The 20,822-nt window shown below is 52.9% G+C and overlaps 3 protein-coding genes across 3 annotated transcripts in view; 1 reads left to right on the top strand and 2 right to left on the bottom strand.

Annotated features, from left to right (window-relative positions):
- The window catches only part of FARSA (phenylalanyl-tRNA synthetase subunit alpha), a 55,078-nt gene extending 53,424 nt beyond the window's left edge, over window positions 1-1,654 (top strand). The window contains exon 13 of the mRNA XM_078867683.1: window positions 442-1,654. Coding sequence (XP_078723809.1) covers window positions 442-547 — 106 coding nt within the window. The 3' untranslated portion in view covers window positions 548-1,654. The remainder of the gene's footprint in view (window positions 1-441) is intronic.
- A 1,781-nt stretch (window positions 1,655-3,435) lies between these two features.
- On the bottom strand, window positions 3,436-14,091 carry LURAP1 (leucine rich adaptor protein 1). Its single transcript, XM_078867684.1, has 2 exons — window positions 12,965-14,091; window positions 3,436-4,395 (listed from the first exon to the last, which is right to left on the bottom strand). Exons 1-2 carry the CDS (start codon window positions 13,241-13,243, stop codon window positions 3,823-3,825), a joined length of 852 nt encoding a protein of 283 aa, XP_078723810.1. The 5' UTR covers window positions 13,244-14,091; the 3' UTR covers window positions 3,436-3,822.
- Window positions 14,092-17,028: 2,937 nt separating this feature from the next.
- DOHH (deoxyhypusine hydroxylase) overlaps window positions 17,029-20,822 on the bottom strand; it is a 4,263-nt gene continuing 469 nt past the window's right edge. Inside the window, 3 exon segments of the mRNA XM_078867875.1 lie at window positions 17,029-18,287; window positions 18,906-19,164; window positions 19,632-19,805. Of these exon segments, the coding sequence (XP_078724001.1) occupies window positions 17,917-18,287; window positions 18,906-19,164; window positions 19,632-19,805 (804 nt within the window). The 3' untranslated portion in view covers window positions 17,029-17,916.

The following is a 20,822-nucleotide window of genomic DNA, read 5'->3' as shown; positions in this document are numbered from 1 at the left end:
GTTTAAACATTGAGTTTTATAAGGGCACCACGGGGTGACCAGCCCCTCCCCACCCAGAACCACCCAGCCCCACCCAGCCCCTCCCCACCCTCCCCACCCAGCCCCTCCCCACCCAGCCCCTCCCTGCACGACGGACACAATAATCCCCTGTGGGCTGGTGTAACCAGGAGGTTCTTACCAGTATAATTCTATATATGTTGTCCATCACCCTGTCGAGTGGTGAACCTTGTCGCAGTTCGCCAGTCCCACATTGGCCATCCACTATTGTGTGCAATGTATTCGGAGGCAGGACATCTGTTGGCTGAACGTTGATGAAGCAGCGTCTTCGTGAAAGGCTTTCCAGCATTGTCCTACAGAGGAAAAAAATAAACCTTCTCAAACGTTGTTGTCCATGGCACCCCGGTCTGATCAGTGCGACGGTGGCCTTCTGCTCTCTTTCAGGCCAACGATGATCAAGTATAGGATCGACAACATCCGGGAGCTGGTGGGACACAAGGTGAACCTGCAGATGGTGTACAACAGCCCCATTTGCCGCCTGGAGGCGTGAAGTCTCGTCCTGGGAAACAGGAAGCCAAACCGGCATTGGGGGGAGGGGGGGGGGTGTCTTTACAAAATCTTGGTCCATTCAGCCTGACCTCTCGCCTGCTGGGCTGTTTTCCAAAGAAGCAAGGTCAGGTGTGTCCAGTGTAACTAATGGGCGCCGTTTGTCAGTCACCCGCATGGCGACTCTGGCCCAAGCCCGGACGTATCCCCGCTGCGCCGTTCTCCTTCGCAAAGCGGAGCGGTAGACTCAAGTGCAGGACAAGCAAACGCGTTGGGCGTGGGGAAGGGCTTGTCGGGACAGGTGCACGGGTCGGTAAAGCGGTGCACGCTTGTGGATGGCGGGGGATGATTATGGTTTGTTTTGGGTTCCCACCTCCCTTGACCCCGCCGCCGCCGCACACCACCCGGCGTCGCCTGTGAACCGGCATTGTCCTGCCAGCTTAACAATGAGACGAATTCGGCAAGTGCCGGCTCCTGCACAATGGCAGGGGTCCTCGCGAACGGCCGGTGTTGACATCGCCCCGCACAGAGTCGCTGGGCTGCTCATTGTTGGTGACTGTCGTTGCCGCCCACGTCTCTTATCTTTGCAACAAACATAAAATCTGAAACGTATTGCACGCCTATAGAAATGGAGTGGTCCCGTCAGATGGTGAAGGCCGACGATGCTCAGAATTAACGCCGTTTGTCTTTTGTCTTGCTCGCCATTTTGTGCATTTGGGAACTCGTTTGGTTCCGCGCAAGCGACTCACTCGATGTGATTTTGTGTCACACCGCGGGTCGTTCGGCTTGGTGTCCGACGCGGCACAACCCGCAACGCGTTTGAGAGCTGTGCAGCACCAAACCCTACGCAGTAGTAAATGTAATCTGACGTGATGATGCGTTCGTGTTTACCGATACATAAAAAACGCTTAAGCCTGAAAAACATGCGTTTACTCATGCGGAACCCTGTGGCATCCTTTTTGTTTCTGAGCAAACGTCGCATTGCGTATTGCCGCCACGGTGACGTGTAATAACTGCAGGTGCTGGAATCCACCGACGACGATGATGTATGTTCATGTTCCCCTTGCTTGCGGTCAATAAACAGTTACACCACACACACGTGCTGGCTGCACCGCTGTTGTCAACGATGTGGCTTTGGCTTGACGGACAGCAGACCGCTGTTGTGCCCCAAGAGGTGGCCGGGTGTCTTGGAGGTCAGAGACGCTGAGATCCTGGGTTCGAATCCAGGTTTTAAGCCCCCACCTGTCATTAAACCGGGTTCTCAAGTGTAGCGAGCCCATGGTCCCAGCATGCCCAGTCACTGATGACTGCAGAGAGAAAACCATCGTTATACAATTTAGCACATTATTTTAAGTTATAGAAAAAAAACTGAAATCTATATACATAAACGGGAAATTTGTGAATGTGTGTCTATTGCAAATGTTTAGCATACTTCCCGACATGCAACAAACTTGAAATTTGGCATGTGGGTAGCTTCCAGACTGTACACAATGCAAAAAGTCTAAAAAATTACATTTGTATTTTGGGGGGCGGGGGGGGCCCAATAATGGATATATTTTGCACGGCAAAGTGAGCGGTGACATCACATCTGTGATTTCACCCGCATGCGGCAGCGTCACGCAGTGTGCCTGTGACGTCACGCATTCCCCCACCCTCCACGTAGGCCGTGTATTAATCCAAGTCTTGGGCGAAGCCGGGTAGTAAAGCTAGTAATGAATAAAATAAAACTTTTGTTTGACCAACATGTGATGAACATCTCTGCAGCGGTGCAGGTGGGAAAGTGTGGGGCCCGCAGTGTAGATAAGAGGGCTCTTCAAAGAAAGGCTCTCAAAAGTAGTTCTCCGATATCTACTTGCATAGGCCGTTCGTTATCACGGTAGCAGTGCTCTGCGAGTGTTCACAATTGCAGGTAACACATTTGGTGGGTTGGTAGAGAATAATGTTTTTACTGCCCACCAATCTGAAACAACAATTTCTCCCCGGTACGTATGTTTTTGCGCGTGTCGCCAACGTACGCAAGTATGTGCGGCATGCACGCGATGTGTGTTATGCAAGGCACGTGCAGCCGGTGGTAGATGTCATGATAAGCTGCGTTGCTTCGAGGTTCGGTGGATCCCATGGTGCAGGGAAGATAGCATCAGCTCTGAAGCAAGTCTCTAAACCCCGCACTGCTCTGTAAACCAGACGTGGGAGGAAGATGCTTGGAATAGACTCGAGGGTGTTGCACGTACGTGGGGAGATTGTTAAAAGTAATTTTCACCGCGTTGATGCGAGAACAAGGTGTGATTTATCCGACTGCCAGTCGGCCTCAATTATCCCAAGCCATTACACATTTACATGTCGCTACAATCGTATTATTACGGTTAATTTAAATAATTGCGAACAATGGCAAGTATAGCACGTAAACATATCTTAATTGAGTGGAAGCATATACACAGCGATTCGTGAGGATAATTTTAATTCTGTATTTTTTATTTACTCAACATTTCGTATTTTTTATTCAATGTTAGGCAAGTTAAATGTACAGCAGCAGCAGCATCGCTGACGACAAAAAAAACCCAACACGCCGGCGATAAACAGAAGCGTCGCTAGGAACGGTCAGGAATTTTCCCGTGCGCGTGGCAGCATGCAGGCATCGTGCGGGCAGAGTGGCCGGCCGACTTCTCGGGCCGAGGGGCCCCTCCCGCACGTCGTCACCTTCCCATGCCGGGCTCGTGCCAGCCAGACGTGATGAGAGTGGAGAGAGTGGTGACAGTGGAGAGAGTGCAGCACTTTGCTTTGGAACCACGGCAGCGGCAGCGGTGGCAGCAGCGCAGGGGGACTGCAATGGGCTCCGCCGGTACCGGGGAGCGACCGCTACGCATACGAGGGGGGGTGGGGGGGGGCGGTGTCTTTTACCTGCCGGTCCTTGGTTGGGGGGAGGGGAAGTGGGGGATGGTGCAGCCCACGTAAAGCTGATGGTGAGCGAGGGGAGGGCATTTAATCGTTAATATGTATCCGAGACAGGCGAGGGGCCGCACACGAGTGATGAGCAGGGGTAACGACACGGCAAGGAGGGGGGGGGGTTATTCCGACGTGAGGACAACACGAGTCGCTGCTGCGGCTGAATAAACCGGGCTGCTGCCCGCCCTCCGCATTTGGGTGAAGGTCGCGCACGCCGTCAAACGTGTAAATACCACCGGTCCCACTTCCAACGCAAGCACAGTCCCATTGAAATGAGAAAAGAGAAAAAAAATCCCGCAACGCTGCGGCACATTCACGGCCCAGTTCATATTTTTTTCACGAGTGCACATTTCCATTGCATTTCAGGCCAAGCACTCGGTAGTCCCTGATGTTGAAGTTGGTGTCTATGGCCTTGGGCCACGCGGCCCCGTCGGACTGTGCGAGGGAGTCGCTTCGCACCACGCCAGGGCGAGCGTCCGTCACCAGGTCCCCGTTGCACAAGAAACCTCCGCCTCCTCCCGGCTGCCCAGCCGCCGGCGCCTTGCTCAGCTCGTCCACGGCGCTCGCCCTCTGACCCTGCTGAAAGGCGTCGCGCCACTGCGCCTGCTCGCCCGAGCCGAAGCTCAGCTCGCACGAACTGTCGTCCGCCAGCGCGTCGAGCAGGCTGCCCACGGAGATGCGGTCCAGGTTGTCGGCGAGGTCGGAGCCCGGCTGGCAAGCCCAGCTGTCGCGCGGGGAGCCCGACTCCTGGCTCTCGTCGGGCAGGCTGTAGAGGCTGCCGCTGAACTGGCTGCTGGCCTCCTCGCACAGGCCCGCGCGGTCCTCCAGCAGCCACCGCAGCGCCTCCAGGCCCTCGTTCGCCGCCAGCAGCTGCGTCAGGATCCGCGAGTCGAGCACGCGGAGGCCGGTCTGCGTCGCGGGGACACGAGGAGGGAAAGTGTGTTCAAGTGGCTTGCTCTGCGTGATGGTGGAATGAGCTGGGTGTGGTGGTGGTGACGGCGCACACACGTGCAGCACCCCCAGCAGCGATGGAGGCGCCAGGGTTGGTGGACAGAATTGACGTTGCGCGACTCCCAAACTCGTGGGACCAGCTGAGTTACCAGGTGATGGCAGTACAGCAAGCGGGTTCATGAACCCCGTTCGTGCAGACCTCGTATGTGTGGCGTTACACTGTCGTAAGTGCAGCGGGTTTCATCTGAGTAATCTTTTGCTCGTTAAAACTGGAAATATCCCAAACGTACCCCCTGGAGGCAGAGTAGTCACCACACATTCGAGCCACCCTGGCGAGTTTGTTTTCTCGTGTCGACTTGTGCAGGTGTGACAGCACAAGCTGATGGTCTGGGTCAAGGTGGTCATCACTATCACATACCATCGCAACCACAGATGTGATGCCATTCGGATTCTGTTAAAGACGCATTTAAAGGGTGGTCAACCACATTCAATTTACGCACCCACAGCGTTCACCACACCAGGCCGACCAACAGCGCCGTGTCCCGGGCAGGGAAAGGCGGGTGTTTGTGAAAATGTCTCGCCACAGCCTCTGCCTTCTGGCCGTTCCAGTTCGTCAGAGAAATATTGTTTTGTTCATTCTCTTTGGTTCTTTCGGTAAAGTCACGTGGGTATAAAATAAAATAAATCACGACGTTTCGGGCGCAACACAAGCGTCCGTCATCAGGTGGGAAAGCGTGGTCTGCTGCTGAGGCAGACTGTTTTCAAGACTAAGCTCCTCCCCCCCTTAACTTGTATTTAAGAGCTTGTATCTTGGAATTTTTTGCCTCACTTGATACAGTAAATCTAGCTGTGACGGTCCCACCTGATGACGGAGACTTGTGTTGCCTCCGAAACGTCGTGATTTATAATTTTATTTTGTTTCTATTAATTTTATTTTTTACCTACGTGACCTTACCGAAAAAACCTAACAGACTGTTAAATTTCGATTTAAAGCTTTCGTGACTGCAGGGATTCATCTTCTTGGTTCTTTCGGTAAAGTCAGGTAGAAGGGAAATAATAAAATAATAAAAATAAAACATAATAAAATAATTCTCACATTATGTTTCATTTTTATTATTTTATTATTTCCATTCTACGTGACTTTACCGAAAGAACCAAGAAGACTAACAGTATGTTTTAAAAAGAGTCTTTCATCTGAGACGACCTGGCGTGTCTGAATGTCACGTGGAACGCCGCGTCTGTCCACATTGTGCCGGCTGGTTTTCGCACACAGTGGACCCAAGCGAAGAATGCCCCGAGCCGCAGTTGGGCACTTTGCACCGTTCGGCATCCATCTCCTTCCTCTTGCAGCTGAGCGCTTTGACAAGGACGTCCCTCAAGGAGACGGAAACAAAAATCCGGACTAAAGTTCCACGCTCCCGTACAGGCCAGCAAGGGGCATATATGCAGGAACTGTGTATTCGCGGCGGAACGATGTATCATCTATCCACCGTGCGTTCTATGTCGCCTACAACACTGGCCTTAACAGGGACATACTGTACAGACGTTTTAGGAAATGGCCCTTCTGAACACACTTTTTGATGTACATATTCTATATATTAATTATTTATGTCAAGGCCACTGCGTTAACGAACGTGTCGTGTTTTGATTTAGTTACCAATTGTGCTTGCGCGCCACTGCCAAAGGCAGAATCACCAAATCATGGATGCATGTGGGCAATGGGTTCACGTCACCCCCTGCAGCCAATCGAGGCGCTACGATTCACCACAACGTCCAGTTTGGTGTCGACACACACACACGTGTGTGTGTGTCGGGGTATTGATGGCAAGGGGGCGACGTGATGACAGCAGAGTGTGACATTGTAAAGTTCCTTCCTGAAGCACTTGAAGGTCCTGATGCATGACCGCGTGTTTACAAAAAAGAAAGGGGGGCAGATGCGGCAGAGTGGTTTGCCCTCCGGGTTCAATTCGCGGCCTGCGGTTGGCATCGGGCGGGCGGTGAGTACAGTACACGTGTACCCAGGTACCTGGTGCTGAGTGTATACATCATGAGTGTATACATAATGAGTGTATACATCATGAGTGTATACATCAGCACCGGGGATACATGGTTGAACATGGTGCTAGCCACACCAAAGATTCCCCGTACAGCCTTAACAGACTGTTGGGGAACGGTACACGAGGGGGTGGGTGGCCAGCACCACGCCCGGCCGCCTTTGTCTCCCTAGTGGCGATGTTTACTATTCACCGCATTAGGTACTCACTTGAGGCCGAGTCAACCTAGAGGATGCCCAGGATCGGTTCAAATAATCGTCACCAGTGTTGGCCGTGAGCGGGAATCGAACTCGGGTCGCCGGGTTCAAAGCGCGAACCACTCCACCACCGCTCCCCACCACCACGCCTTTAGCGACCACCCTAACAATAATAGGTGCTCGCTAACAGACACCCCGTCCCCACTAATCTGAACGACCCTGGCGAGAACAATGCTGGCCCTATGTATTAATTTGTCTTGCATAATGTACGCGTAGCATACGCGGTGTAACATTGCCACGCTGGTAATCGTGACACCACCCCGGCAGTGTGGTTAATGCATGAGCGGGGTCGTCTCGTTAATAATTGACAGAGGCTGTGGGTAGCGCAAAGACAAAGATCCCCCGTATGTTGGGGCAAGTGCTGTTGGCAAGCACACATCAAATGCCGGCACGGCGCACCACATGAGTGTGGGTGTTGTGGCCAGCACCACGCCCGGTCGCTTCGATCTCCCTCGCCCTCATGTTTTAACACCGCGCCAGGTACTCATTTAATGCCGAGTCAACCTAGGGGAGGCCCAGGACCGGTTCAAATAAACAAAGATCCCCCGGTGTATCCTGTAACAGACTGTGGGGGCGAGCTCTGTTAGCGAGTAGCACCTATGAAGGCCGGAACTGTGGCACACGAGGGTCATGGGTGGCTAGCACCACGCCCGGCCGCCTTTGTCTCCCTTGTGACAATGTTTACTCACGGTACCAGGTACCAAATGTCCCCCGTATCGCCTGAACAGACTGTAGGAGCAAGTGCCGTTGTTAGCGAGCACCTATGAAGGATGACCGGCATGGCACATGAAGGAGGTGGGATGTTTCAACACCGCCTTTGTCTCCCCCAGTGAAGATGTTTACACACCCCACGTCAGGTACTCGTTTTAAGGCTGAGTCGACATCGGGGAGGCCTTGGAACGCTTCGAAATTCGCCACTGATGTTAGCCGTGAGCGGGAATCGAACTAACCACGTGGTGCTCACACACACGCACGAGTCATCACGCGTAATGCTCTGAACAGTGCTGGATTAATAAAAATCATTAATCTAACTTCTCGCGGACAAACTGCAACATTAATAGTTTTAATTGAAAGAGAACAACGTTATGCCGCATTCCGATGCGATTGCAACATTTACGTAAGCCGATTAATCCCCCCCCCGAGCTCTGTCTGGTCAGCATCTCTCGCCTCCTATCCAACTCCCCATCCTGCGTCTCTTGTAAGCAACTTCTCATCTCTCTGCATTTCTCTCATCCGTATATCTCGACTCGCATCTCACTACATCCCGATAATACATTTTGTTTTGCCCACATTTCTCTCATTTCGCGCTACCTCCATAATCCCCTTTCTCGAGATCTCTTCCGTCATCTGGCAAGGAAGTTTACCCCCCAGATGGGCCACTCACCACCAACACAACATTGAATCGAGGCTCACTTCACCGACCGGCTTTGTCAGCTCGTGGCACCGCCCGTCGTCTCAGAACGGATTGTCACGATGAGAAGCCTCTGCGGTGCAATAACAACAGTGACGGTAATTTCCGGTCATGTTGTCAATCCGCTGCTGGATGAAGGCCTCCCTCCCCGTGCCGCATTGGCCGTGACGGTTCATTGACGGTATTCTCACCGCGCAGATTCGCAGTGCGGACCGAGCTTAGACGCGTACGGCGCAAGGTTGAATTACGCTGCATTCACCACCCTCCACTGGACACGCCACGTAGCCTCGGCAGCAGCCTGCAGCACCCAGCTGAGCATCTGGTCACCCAGCCAAGTGATGTCCAGACTCAACCCAGCTGAGCGAGGTGTAACGAGATCGAGCGCGTTCCGAGTGATTTGATCCGTAAGGCGCACTGCAGTTCGAGAGTGACAATAATAACCATTCCAAATTTACAACGTGGAGTGGCGTGGCGTGGCTGGCACGGGGCCCTGGCACAAAGGATTAACTTAGCCTCAACCCCCATCCCCCGGATCCCGGCACCTCGTGCGTGCCCCGTTAGAGACCCCGTGTGCAGTTCCACCGCCTGCACACTCGAGAGCCACGCAACTGTTAAGTGGAAATTCACGACGCAGACAACAACAACAAGAAGCAGTAAACAATATCTTGGGAGTCGCCACGCATGCTGCTGCTGCTAGGTGATTACATCAGGGCTGGTCGCGCATGTTTCCTGCGTGCGCGACGCGCGAGTTGGGTGCGGGCGTTTTTGGGACGCCGGATGCCCGCAGCGCTGCTGTTGAAGGATATAACGAGATAAGTCGGCAACGTGACAATCTGGTAAAGTGGCAAGGCGCGAGTGGCCCTTGTCGCAGATCACTCAACGCCGTCATCGCCGTCATCGCCGCCACCACCATCGTTGATGCCATGTGAGGCAGCAGCCACTGGAGCTCGCTCGCCTTGTCCGGCTAAATTCATCAACCGGCTTCGATTTAGCCTGGCGCTCTTATGGACGTTTGGGACACTTTTCTAAATGAAAATCGACCGCGCGCGCGCGTGTGTGTGGGTACGTGTGTCTGCATGTGGGTACGTGACTGTGTGTGTGTACGTGTGTGTACGTGTGTACGTGTGTCTGCATGTGTGTACGTGTGTCTGCATGTGTGTACGTGACTGTGTGTGTACGTGTGTGTACGTGTGTACGTGTGTCTGCATGTGTGTACGTGTGTCTGCATGCGTGTACGTGACTGTGTGTGTGTGGGGGTATGTCTGTCGGGAGCGGTAGTGTAGTGGTTAGCGCGCTGCGCTACGAACCTGGCGAACAGAGTTTGATTCCCGCTCACGGCCAACACCGGTGACGATTATCTAAACCGGTCCTGGTGCTTCCCCTAGGTCGCCTCAGCCCCAAAATGAGTACCTGGCGCGGTGTGTAAACATCGCCACTAGGGAGACAAAGGAAGCCGGGCGTCGTGCAGACCACCTCCCTCCTCGTGCGCCGTGTTGGCTTTCGTAGACGCTCGCTACGCGTGCTCCTGTGTGCTGAAATAGGCGCTCGTCTACAGCACTTGCCCCAACAATCCGTCTCTAAGCACGTCCCAACTCGAGATTTCGCCAGGTTCGTAGCTCGCACGCACACCCATTGCCTCGATCTTCACTCGAACCAGCGCCGTGGGCGTCGCGTGGGACACGTTGAGCAAACATCAGGCTCGTGCGGCGCGTAACATCGCGTTAAACCGCGCACAGCGGACCGGAGCGCGGGGTCACGAGCTTGGCTGTAACTTTGGGAAACCCCGTGACTTACCGGGAAGGTACAAACCAACCCCGATTACGTTGCTGTTGCTGTTACGCAAGCGGCCCTACTGGCTTTGCCCCCCCCCCCGTCTGCACAGAGGATTAAGCGAGTTTCTGCGTGTCCACCCGCCCCATCTCTCTCTCTCTCGCCACAAATGACAAAAGACAGATCCGCCTGCCTTTCCCCGGTCACCCTCCTCTGCCCGCCCGCTGGCCTGGTGACAAATTGTCCCCCTGTGTGATGTCTCCCCCCACCCCCCCACTACACACCCCCCACTACACCCCCCCCCCCCACGTCTTTAATCCGGCTGTGGCGGCCAAACCAAAGCGACTGGCCGCATGTCCGACAGCCTGTCATCACGGCCACGCCGGCCGGTTGCTGATACGTGGAGGCGCTGATAAGACTCACAGCTGATTGATACGTACAGCTGATAAGACGCACAGCTGATTCATACGTACAGCTGATAAGACGCACAGCTGATTGATACGTACAGCTGATAAGACGCACAGCTGATTGATACGTACAGCTGATAAGACGCACAGCTGATTGATACGTACAGCTGATACACTCGCCGATGATTGATACGTACAGCTGATAAGACGCACAGCTGATTGATACGTACAGCTGATAAGACTCACAGTTGATTGATACATACAGCTGATACACTCGCCGATGATTGATACGCACGGTTGATAGGTAGTAGTCGCGTACAGCTAATGTATGCACAGCTGATGAGGATTGCTGGCACATCTGAATTGTACACGTGACGTTTTACAGTGAAATTCACCGACACCGCCGACTCGTGTTTCTGTTGGTGGAGGTTGATGGTCATCGTCGTGGCGGTTAGAACGGACCGTGATGGTGGTGTGGATTTTGCTGTTGTTGTGGTGATTGTCATGGCTGTGGTGCTGGATGTTGTGGTGTTGGAAGTGATGGTGGTGGTGGTTGTTGTGGTGTTGGAAGTGATGGTGGTGGTTGTTGTGGTGTTTGAACTGATGATGGTGGTGGTTGTTATGGTGTTGGAAGCGACAGTGGTGGTGGTTGTTGTGGTGTTGGAAGCGATTGTGGTGTTTTTTGTGGTGTTGGAAGCGATGGTGGTTGTGGTGTTGGAAGTGATGGTGGTGGTTGTTGTGGTGTTGGAAGCGATGGTGGTGGTGGTTGTGATGTTGGAAGCGATGGTTGTTGTTGTGATGTTGGAAGCGATGGTGGTGGTTGTTGTGGTGTTGGAAGCGATGGTGGTGGTTGCCATGGTGCTGATTGTTTTGGCAGTACTACAGCTGATAAGTACATACGGGGCACTGACACTGTCAACTTTTATTGCCCGAACACATTTACAGGAATGCCCTCTTTTCAATCCCCACGACGACACGCGGTCAATGCAGTCGCGGTCGATTCGAGCCGTCCCCTCCCCCCAGAGTGTCCAGGGATGTCATCAGTCTTGTCAAGCCTCCAGGACACGGTGCCGTCTGAGACCACGAGGACCCATCGTGATTCGACTCGCGTGGAGCAGAGAGGCTCGCAAGCTCTAGGTGGCTTCAAATGGCCCTGCCTCCCTAGTATGACCTCCCCCCCACCAACACACAACTCCCCACCTCCATCGGCCAGCTGTGATAAAAAAAAACCACGCGGCCTGGGTGTCGCCTCGTAAAATCGCACAGCAACGGCGAAAGCCGGCGCTGACGTCAGCCATCTGTCCCATCACCAAGCCCCATCACCCATACATTACCCAGCATTCATACCCTCAATCACGTGCCCGTCCACCTGCCCATTGCCCCCCCCCCCCATACTTCACACATCACCCAGCCCTAAAGCACACATCACACAGCTGTCCATCGTACATCACTCACACCCGATATCGTTCATCCTCTCGGTAACCCATCACCCACCTCTGCTTCGTGCATCACCCACCCGTCCATCAATCAGCAGGACATCAACCACGTGACCATCACCCATTCATCAATCACTCATTAGACATTACCAAGCAGACCATCACCCGCCAGACAATCGCCAAGCCCATCCATCATCCACAAGGCCATCATCAACCCACCATCACCAAACAAATCAATCAACAATTATTCACCCAAGCCACGCATCACAACCAGCCCAACGATCGTCCACCATCACTCTCCCGCAGCGAGTTAACGAGAGATGGCGACAGATTTTCTGAAGTCATCCAAAACGTCTTGGAAGCTTCTTCTTGGTTCTTTCCATTTCCATTCTACGTGACTTTACCGAAAGAACCAAGAAGATGAATCCCTGCAGTCACGAAAACTTTAAATCGAAAGTCTTGGAAGCTCTCAAACACTGCCCGGACGCATCCTGACTTCCAATAGCGGTGGGCACTTTAAAGAAGCGCACGTGTCAACACAGTGGTGGCTGTAAGTGCCGGGCCACAGACCACGTTCTCGTAGCCGCCTGCCCTGGCATCAGCAAACTTCTGAGACAACCCAACTCCATGCAAATTACACATCAAGGGAAGCCAATTATTCGCTCACACGGCAATTACGTAATGTTAAGGGCACTCCCGCCGCGTCTGCCTAAAGCATAGGCAGATCCCTCCGTGTGTGGGCGGTTGTGTGACTTGCCAGGTGACTAGTTAAGTGACTGGCTGGCTGCCTATGTGACTAGAAATTTGGCCGACTGGTTGGTTTCCTGGATATGAATGAGTGATTGTCTAGCTGTGCGAATAAACCCAACAGGTGACTGCGTGTCACTGCCTGACTCACTGCGTGCGTGACCGACTGGCTGGCGAATTGAATGACCGTGCGACGGACTTATCGACGGTGACTCAATGGCACTGACTGTGTGACTGCCTGAATGACTGGATTCATGACTGCCTGGATGCGTGAATTATCTGAATGGCTGCAGGCGACTTATTGCGGCATGATCAGCAGCAGCCTTGTACGAACCACCTAATAGCGCGACTGCCTGCGCGAATGTCTGAGCGCGTGCCAGCGACTGACTTCGCCCAGTGACCGGACCAGCTGCGCCACCGACCGACCCACCGACCCGTCACGTACCATATCTGCTCGCAGGGTGGCGATCAGCTCATCCAGGCGGCCGGGCGATGCGCCCGGCTTGCCTGCTCCGAGGGGGTCCCTGCGGGGTCCCCGCTCCTCGGGCACGAGGGGGTCCCTGCGGGGCGGCCCGCGATCTCCGGGCGCGGCACGACTGCTCGTCGGAGGCTCTTCGCCCCACGGCAGGCACCGCGCGAGGCTTTCGGGCATGCGGCGGCCGAGGCGACCCTCCAGCTCCCTCAGGGCTTGCGAGCTCACGCCCGGGGGAGCCGCCTCGTCCATGGGCAGCGACGGGGTCGGGCTGGAGACGAGATGGCGCCGCTGCTGCTGCTGGTGGTGATGGTTGTGGTGGTGGTGACCCCACGCTAAAGGGCCGGGACTTGCCAGCAGACCCCCATCGGGGGCTCCGAACGAGCAGAGCCCCGCGGCACCCGAGGGGAGCCCGCAGCCGCGCAGAGCCGGGCGAGAGGAGGAGGCATCGTCGTCGTGGTCGTCGTGGTCACATCGCGAATACGATGATGCTGCTTCTGCTGCTGCTTCTGCTGTTGCTGATGGCACTGATGCCGCTGCTGATGATGATGATGCGAAACGGAGCTCCGTTGAGCCGCCTTTCCGACGGGACGGTACCGACACCTTCAGAAAATCTCCTTCTACATCTCCCTCCCACCCCCCAACGTCACCACCTGCTCATCTCTGACCTCCTGCTTCTGTTGTAGCAGCAGCAGCAAGCGGCGAGCAAACGTTGTGTGTGTGTTGGGTGAGAGTGAGGGAGAGAGCGTTGTTTGTGTTGTGTGAGAGAGAGAGCGTTGTGTGTGTGTGTTGTGACAGAGAGCGTTATGTGTGCGTTGTAAGAGAGGGAGCGTTGTGTGTGTGTGTTGTATGTGAGAGAGGGAGGGAGGGAGCGTTATGTGTGTGTTGTGTGACAGAGAGCGTTGTGTGTGTGTTGTAAGAGAGGGAGCGTTGTGTGTGATGTGTGACAGAGAGAGAGAGGGAGAGAGAGGGATGGAGCCGGCTCGCAGGAGGAGGCGTCTCCGTCGTCTGCGCGCTGCAGTTGAGGGGCCGTCCCACGCCTCTCGCGGATGTGACGCCGCGCGCCAGGGACGGGAACAATCGTAGCGACTGCCTCCCCCTCCTCCTCCTCCCTCGCCGCCGCGTGCGACAGAGAGAGAGAGATGGATGGATGCTGTGTGTGTGTGTTGAGATACCGCGTGTGTGTGTGATGGGGAGCGGTGGGTGTAGTGGTTAGCGCTGCGCTGCGCTACGCACCCGGCGAGGCGAGTTCGATTCGCGCTCACGGCCACCACCGGTCATGATTATCTGGACCGGTCCTGGGCCTCCCCCTAGATCGACTCGGCCTCAGATGAGTACCTGGTGCGGTGTCTGTAAACATCGCCACGAGAGAGACAAAGGCGGCCGGGCGTGGTGCTGGTCACCCACCCTCGTGTGCCACAGTGCCGGCCTTCATAGGTGCTTAAGGCCGTAATTTTATTCAAATATGCTAAAAATGTCCACCCCAATATATTGCTACGAACAATGTTTTTAAAAACGTAATAATTGCTATGCTATGTAATTTGCTAAACCTTGGCCACAATATCTGGACTTGTCTTCATATAACAATGCATAGATTTCTGTATATATGATTGTGGTTATGGTTGTACTTTATGAATCCTTAATCTCTGACATTACAAACAATGAAACAAGAAAAGATAAAAAAGAAAAAAATAGAGCAATGTAATACAATACACTATTAGATATTATTGTAAAAAAAAAGTCCATCCCATGTGTGAGTGAATTTTAAAAATATATTAGGCAAGAAATTAGTTTTCAAATGTAGATTTTTTTTTCTGGGGGGGGACCCCTCGACCCCCTGGAAGATTTGGTCCCCCCCAATGTTGACTCCATGGCTACGGCCTTGTAGGTGCTACTCGCTAACAGCACTCGCCCCAACAGTCTGTTAAAGGATACACCGGGGGATATTTGTCTATCTTAACAAGTCCTGGGCCTTCCCTAAGTTGACTCAGCCTTAAATGAGTACCTGGCGCGGTGTTAAAACATGAGGGCGAGGGAGATAAAAACGACCGGGCGTGGTGCTGGCCACACCACCCACACTCATGTGGTGAGCCGTGCCGGCATTTGATGTCTGCTCGCCAACAGCACTGGCCCCAGCAGTCTTCAAAAGGCTGTACGGGGATTGTCCGTCTTGGTACACGTGTACATAGTTCCACAATTGTGTAATTGCTCTCTTCTGCCGTCACCTGCCACTTTAGAAAAACTTTGCACGTGGGCAAAGACAAAGATCCCCATGTGGCCTTGAACAGACTGCAGGGGCAAGTGCTGTTAGCGAGCACATATGAAGGACGGGACCGGCACACGAGGGGGTGGGTGGCCAACGCCACGCCCGACCGAGATTGAGGCCCAGGACCGGTGCAGATAATCGTCATTGGTGTTGACCGTGAGCGGGAATCGAACCTGGGAAGTGCAACGTGCTAACCGCTGCACTACCGCTCCCCACATTGCACTTGTGCAGGCAGAGCCTTGTGCAACAATAACCACCGGCACCTAAACGTGACAGCACCAGCAGTACCAGTGCCATAGCTCTCATGGGCACTCCTCTAGCACTCGCCAGTAACAACCACAACTAGCACAACTATCACCAGCACCACCATTGGGGCAAACGGTGCCAATATTCCAGCACCACCAGCAACCCACCGTGGGTTTGGCCACGTGGACAAATCCACGATATTCCCCCACCCGTGAGCATGGACCTGACAAACACCTTCCTATGAACAATCGTATGATGATCACACATTGATGATGATCAAAGATGGCCTTCAAATGTCTGTGCGATGGAGTTGAACAATCGATGCCGCGGTGAGGTCAGACGGTTGCCGCAAAAGCCCTCGTCCCAGATTTTCGCTGCCCCAGAGTCTGGGAGGCATTATTAAGCGCTTAGCATGGCCAAACAAGTGCCGCTGAATAACGGCGTTCCACATCGCACGCACGTTCAAGCATTCTTGCTCGTTCTCGTGGGACAATTTGCCAGGAAATCGCGGATATAATTAAATCCACTGTGGGCGCAATTAGCCGCGAATGCTCGCCTGCGCCCCGTGTTTAAGATGTGTCTGCCAGTGCTGGTCACCTCCCAGTACGGCCCTTAAAACGCACAGTAAAGTGTGCACGTGTTTGTAAATAGGATGGACACAATTACCAGCATACAGTACAAGGAATGCTCATTTATACAACCGGGATGGCCATACTCCGTAAGTCTGAAGAAACATTTTCCGGAGGGTCCTGCTGTGCGATGTTTTGCCAAATATCGAAAGATATTGAAGGACGTTTTTGAATGGATGGATTATTATTTAAAAAAAGACACATCAACCCACACAACTCAGGGGAGAACGCTCCCAACATAGATGTTGATAACCTACTTGCTACACTGCCTCGTACAAGAACCTCGCTGGCCCCTGCATGCGTTCATTTCAAGTATATCAATTGGTATTCCTTATTTTACTGCATCATTGACAATCCATTCTTGCTATTGTCATCCCGGTCACGCACCGCGGATCTCCCTTGCGAAATAGCCGTTAAACTGGCCACACGTGATCATCCGTATGTTAATAAAAAATAAACTTAAAATGAAAATGCTGCCCCACGCGGCGATGGCTCCACGGGCCTTCGCCACCCCCGAAACTCCACGCGCTCAGGCATCAAGCGCCTCCTGGCGGCGAGGCGTCTAACCGACCCGGAGTGACCTCCACACTCCCAAGTGCCTCACGGGTTGCAGGTCCAGGCCCTAGTGCAGTGGGATGGATGGCTTAATCCGGTGGCAAACACTAGCCCCAGCTATACATGCAGCAGCACCCCAAGTTGTGGCAGCAGCAGCAGCGTTACCACCAGCAGAAACAACTGCAACAGCAGTACACAAATCGTCAGCAGCAGCACATATCAGCACTAGTTCCTCTGCCAATACTGCCCCATCCCCTAAACCGGAAGTCGGCAACCAAAAGAGCAAGAGCCAATTTTTTTTCGAATTCGGTATTTCAAGAGCCGCAATGCACGTGAATAACGTCACCAAGGAGCCCTTAAAGAGCCGCATGGAGATCCGGAGCCGCCGGTTGCTCAACCCTGCTCTAAACCAAGAGCAACTCCATCCCATAGGATGTCACTACAGTATAAGCCTCATAGATGGACCAACCCTCCGTATACAATGAGAAAGCACACGTGGGCGACACAGACACACGCTTGAGTTCACAATGACATCAGGACGCTCCATGACAATATTTATTATGCAAAACCCACGGGAAGCATGCGTGGAAAATAATAAAACCACTTCGCAGGGCTCCGTTGATAAAATAGCAGAGACCACAGTACAAGCTGGATAGCACAGTACTGATAAAAACAACGCATGCTTGCACTACACTGGCAAATAAAGACAAAGGAAAACTTCCTAAAAAGCACACAAATCTGGATATAAGCACGGCCTTGCTCCCGAAGGGTGTGCTTATATCCAGTATCTACTATACGAACATGTGGGCTTACAAACTCTGGAGCAGCGGTGCAGATAATCTCGGAATCTCTCTGCATCATCCCAGGATTATTTTCCCACCTCAATCTCATCACACGTGTGGCAACGCACATTTAACATGGACAGCAGAATGTGGATATGGTCAGAGACCTGCAAATGTACAACCACAAATGAGAGCTTACAAGGTATAAACAAAGCACCTTCACGATAGCCTCTGTGTTATAAAAATGGCTTGAACATCATATGTACTTAGCATCACTTTTTATTAGGTATGCATGTTGAACTTATTTCGCGCCGTACGTAGCCAACCGTGCTAATCGGAGGTGCAGGGAAGTCTATTAAATAAGACTTTCCAACCAGGACACATGAAGCACGCGACGAAATCTTGGCGTTTCCGTAGACCCTGCCGCCACTGCGGACAACGTTGCCGCTAATGGGCGCCAATTCCGTTCGGCAGTTCCTCTGCAGCGCTGGGGCCATCGGCTTTGCCAGCGGCGCTGAGCTGGCTGTGCGTGTTGGCGTACTGAAACTCGCCGGCGGCCTCGTGCTCCCACATATCGAGCGCCACCTCCACGCTTTCGCGCACCACGCGCTCTGGGTCGTCCCGATACGCGCGCAGGATCTCCAGGCTCTCGGGCGTCGCCACCGAGCCCAGCGCCTCGGCGCACTCGTGCCGCACCATGCCGCTCTCCTCGGCGACGGCCAGACGGGAGGCCAGCGCCGGCACGCTCGCCGGGTGCTGCATCTGGCCGAGGACGAAGGCCACCTCGTGGCGGAAGAGGGCGCTTCCGCACGACAGGCCTGCGCGCGTGGCACGCAAAAAAAACGAGAATGAGATTATACTCGTAGGTCTTTTCGGTAAAGTCACGTAGGTAAAAAACTAAAAATAAATAATAAAAATAATATAATAAATAATAGAAATAAAATAATAAATTACGACGTTTCCGTCTTCAGGTGGAACAGTCACAGCACGATTGCTGTATCAAGAATGAGATTACTCTGCGAGTTTCATCTGAGCCCCGTCTGGAAGCGTCGTGTATCAGAAATGGCATTTGTCCGTGAGCCTGCGAAACAGTGACTAGCAGCACTTGAGTGAATGTCATTGTACAGTATGAAGGGTTCATTCTGACTGAAACGATCTATATACGGTATGAATGATGACCTATGTATGGCGCGAATAAAACTGAACAATTAAAACTGAAAAAAAAAGTTCGAGACAAACACCATCGTGAAAACGAGACAAATAAAAAATCGACTCCCGAATTAAATCTCAGCTCTCAAATTGCAACAATTCGTCTTATAGCCAATGACGTAAATTTGTACACCCCGAACATAAACCGCCCTCCACCGTCCACTTGCACGGGCTGGTGGGCTGGTGCAACACGCGCCAATGTTCACGAACGGGCTCGCAGCACTTGCCGTCGGAGAGCGCCAGCACGGCCTCGTCGCTGGCGACGTTGCGCAGCGCGAACATGGCACGGTAGCGCTCGTACAGCGGGGCGCCGTCGTCCAGGAGGGTGCAGCGCAGCTGCTTCACGTCGCTGCTGGCGGCTGCCGGGACGGGGTCCACCGTGTCGTACGTGCTCGTGCCCAGCCGCTCCTCCTCCGCTCCGCCCGCCGCCCTCGTCCGCTGCAGCCACTCGACGCGCCGCACTGCCAGCTGGCACGTCTCGGCGACCTGCACTCGAACGAGGGCGCCACGCTCGGTAAAGAAACGTTTTACACAGGCACCGGTCTTATACAAGCAAGCGTTTAACAATTCACCACCTCGCTAGCCCCCCCCTCCTCCCCACTCCACAGTCTCATGGAATGTCAAGAATTGGAGTCACAATTCAACTCTAGAATCTATATTTTTTCGTCAGATATTTGCCGTATTGTTTGTACTTTCTACAGTGCCTTGGTTGTGTTGTCTTGCTCGTATCTGGTCACATTCAGACCAGGTGTCAACTACAATTATAACTGTGTAATTTGTAAATGAACGTCAATCACAGCATAATCATAGCTCTAATTTCAGCTAGCAATGCTGCTGTAATTATAATTGACTCCAGTTCTCGTCTCACGATTTGTTGTATCACAAGCAAAGAAGTCGATTTCAGTCACTGCATAGTCATCCAAACATCTTGCTCTGCTGGTCCCAGGACTCACCTCCACCACGGGATCCGAGGAGAACTCTCTGAGGACGTCAAGAACGTCCGGCGTGCCGATGGCTCCCAACGCCTCTCCTGCAAGTGGAGAAAACGGCATCAGACAGGGCGAGGTGAGTGAAAGATGTCCGCTTTATTTGAAATATACAGGAATACGACTAAATAGATATGCAGACTGTGACTATTTAATAAATCTATGCTTATCTATTTCATATGTGGTTATCTATTTCGTTGCTAATATTCTCCACAACGATGTAAATTATGTTATGTTACAGTTTTAATTAAACCCCGACGTTACAACTTGTCTCAATATCTCTGTACTAAATCTCAGGAGTATATAACAGATGTGCAAATTTTATTTTGCAAAAGACTATGACGGGTAGGGTGAGGGTTAGAGACTGAATTAAGGATAATGACTGGTCCCAAAATAGTTTTTCAAAACGGTAAAACTTGCACAGGGATGCCCAGCCAATCAGCTGGGATGACAAACTCACCAACACTGTGATGCCCAGCCATCAGCTGGCATCACAGACTCACCAACACTATGATGCCCAGCCAATCAGCTGGCATCACAGACTCACCAACACTATGATGCCCTGCCAATCAGCTGGATGACAGACTCACCAACACTGTGATGCCCTCTCAATCAGCTGGGATCACAGACTCACAACACTATGATGCCCTCTCAATCAGCTGGGATGACAGACTCACCAACACTGTGATGCCCTCTCAATCAGCTGGGATCACAGACTCACCAACACTATGATGCCCTCTCAATCAGCTGGATGACAGACTCACCAACACTATGATGCCCTCTCAATCAGCTGGGATCACAGACTCACTGACAGCTGTCCCGCCACGTGGGTTAACGCCACGGAGTTTAATGCTGCATGAGCTCCTGCGGTCGCGAGGCAGCATTCGTTGACATCATCCCCAGAATACGAAGCAGTTAAGTAAATGATTGTGTTTACTGTAATTACACAGCATTACTCCCATTACCAACTCGAAACATGGCCACTGGCCTTAATCTAGATCCTGACCTAACTCAGACCCCTAGCCCTGACCCATTCCGTATTAATGTTTAGCCCTGACCAGACCTTTATGCCGACTCTAACCCTGAAATCTGACCATAGTTCTGACCCCTAACCGCAGCTCTAAACCCTTACAGCTGACGATAACCATTACCCTGCCT

This window comes from Lampetra fluviatilis, chromosome 24, assembly GCF_964198595.1.
Source record: "Lampetra fluviatilis chromosome 24, kcLamFluv1.1, whole genome shotgun sequence".
NCBI classification, from domain to species: domain Eukaryota; kingdom Metazoa; phylum Chordata; class Hyperoartia; order Petromyzontiformes; family Petromyzontidae; genus Lampetra; species Lampetra fluviatilis.
Note: the sequence above shows the minus strand (reverse complement) of the source record. Positions and strands in the feature narration are given on the sequence as shown.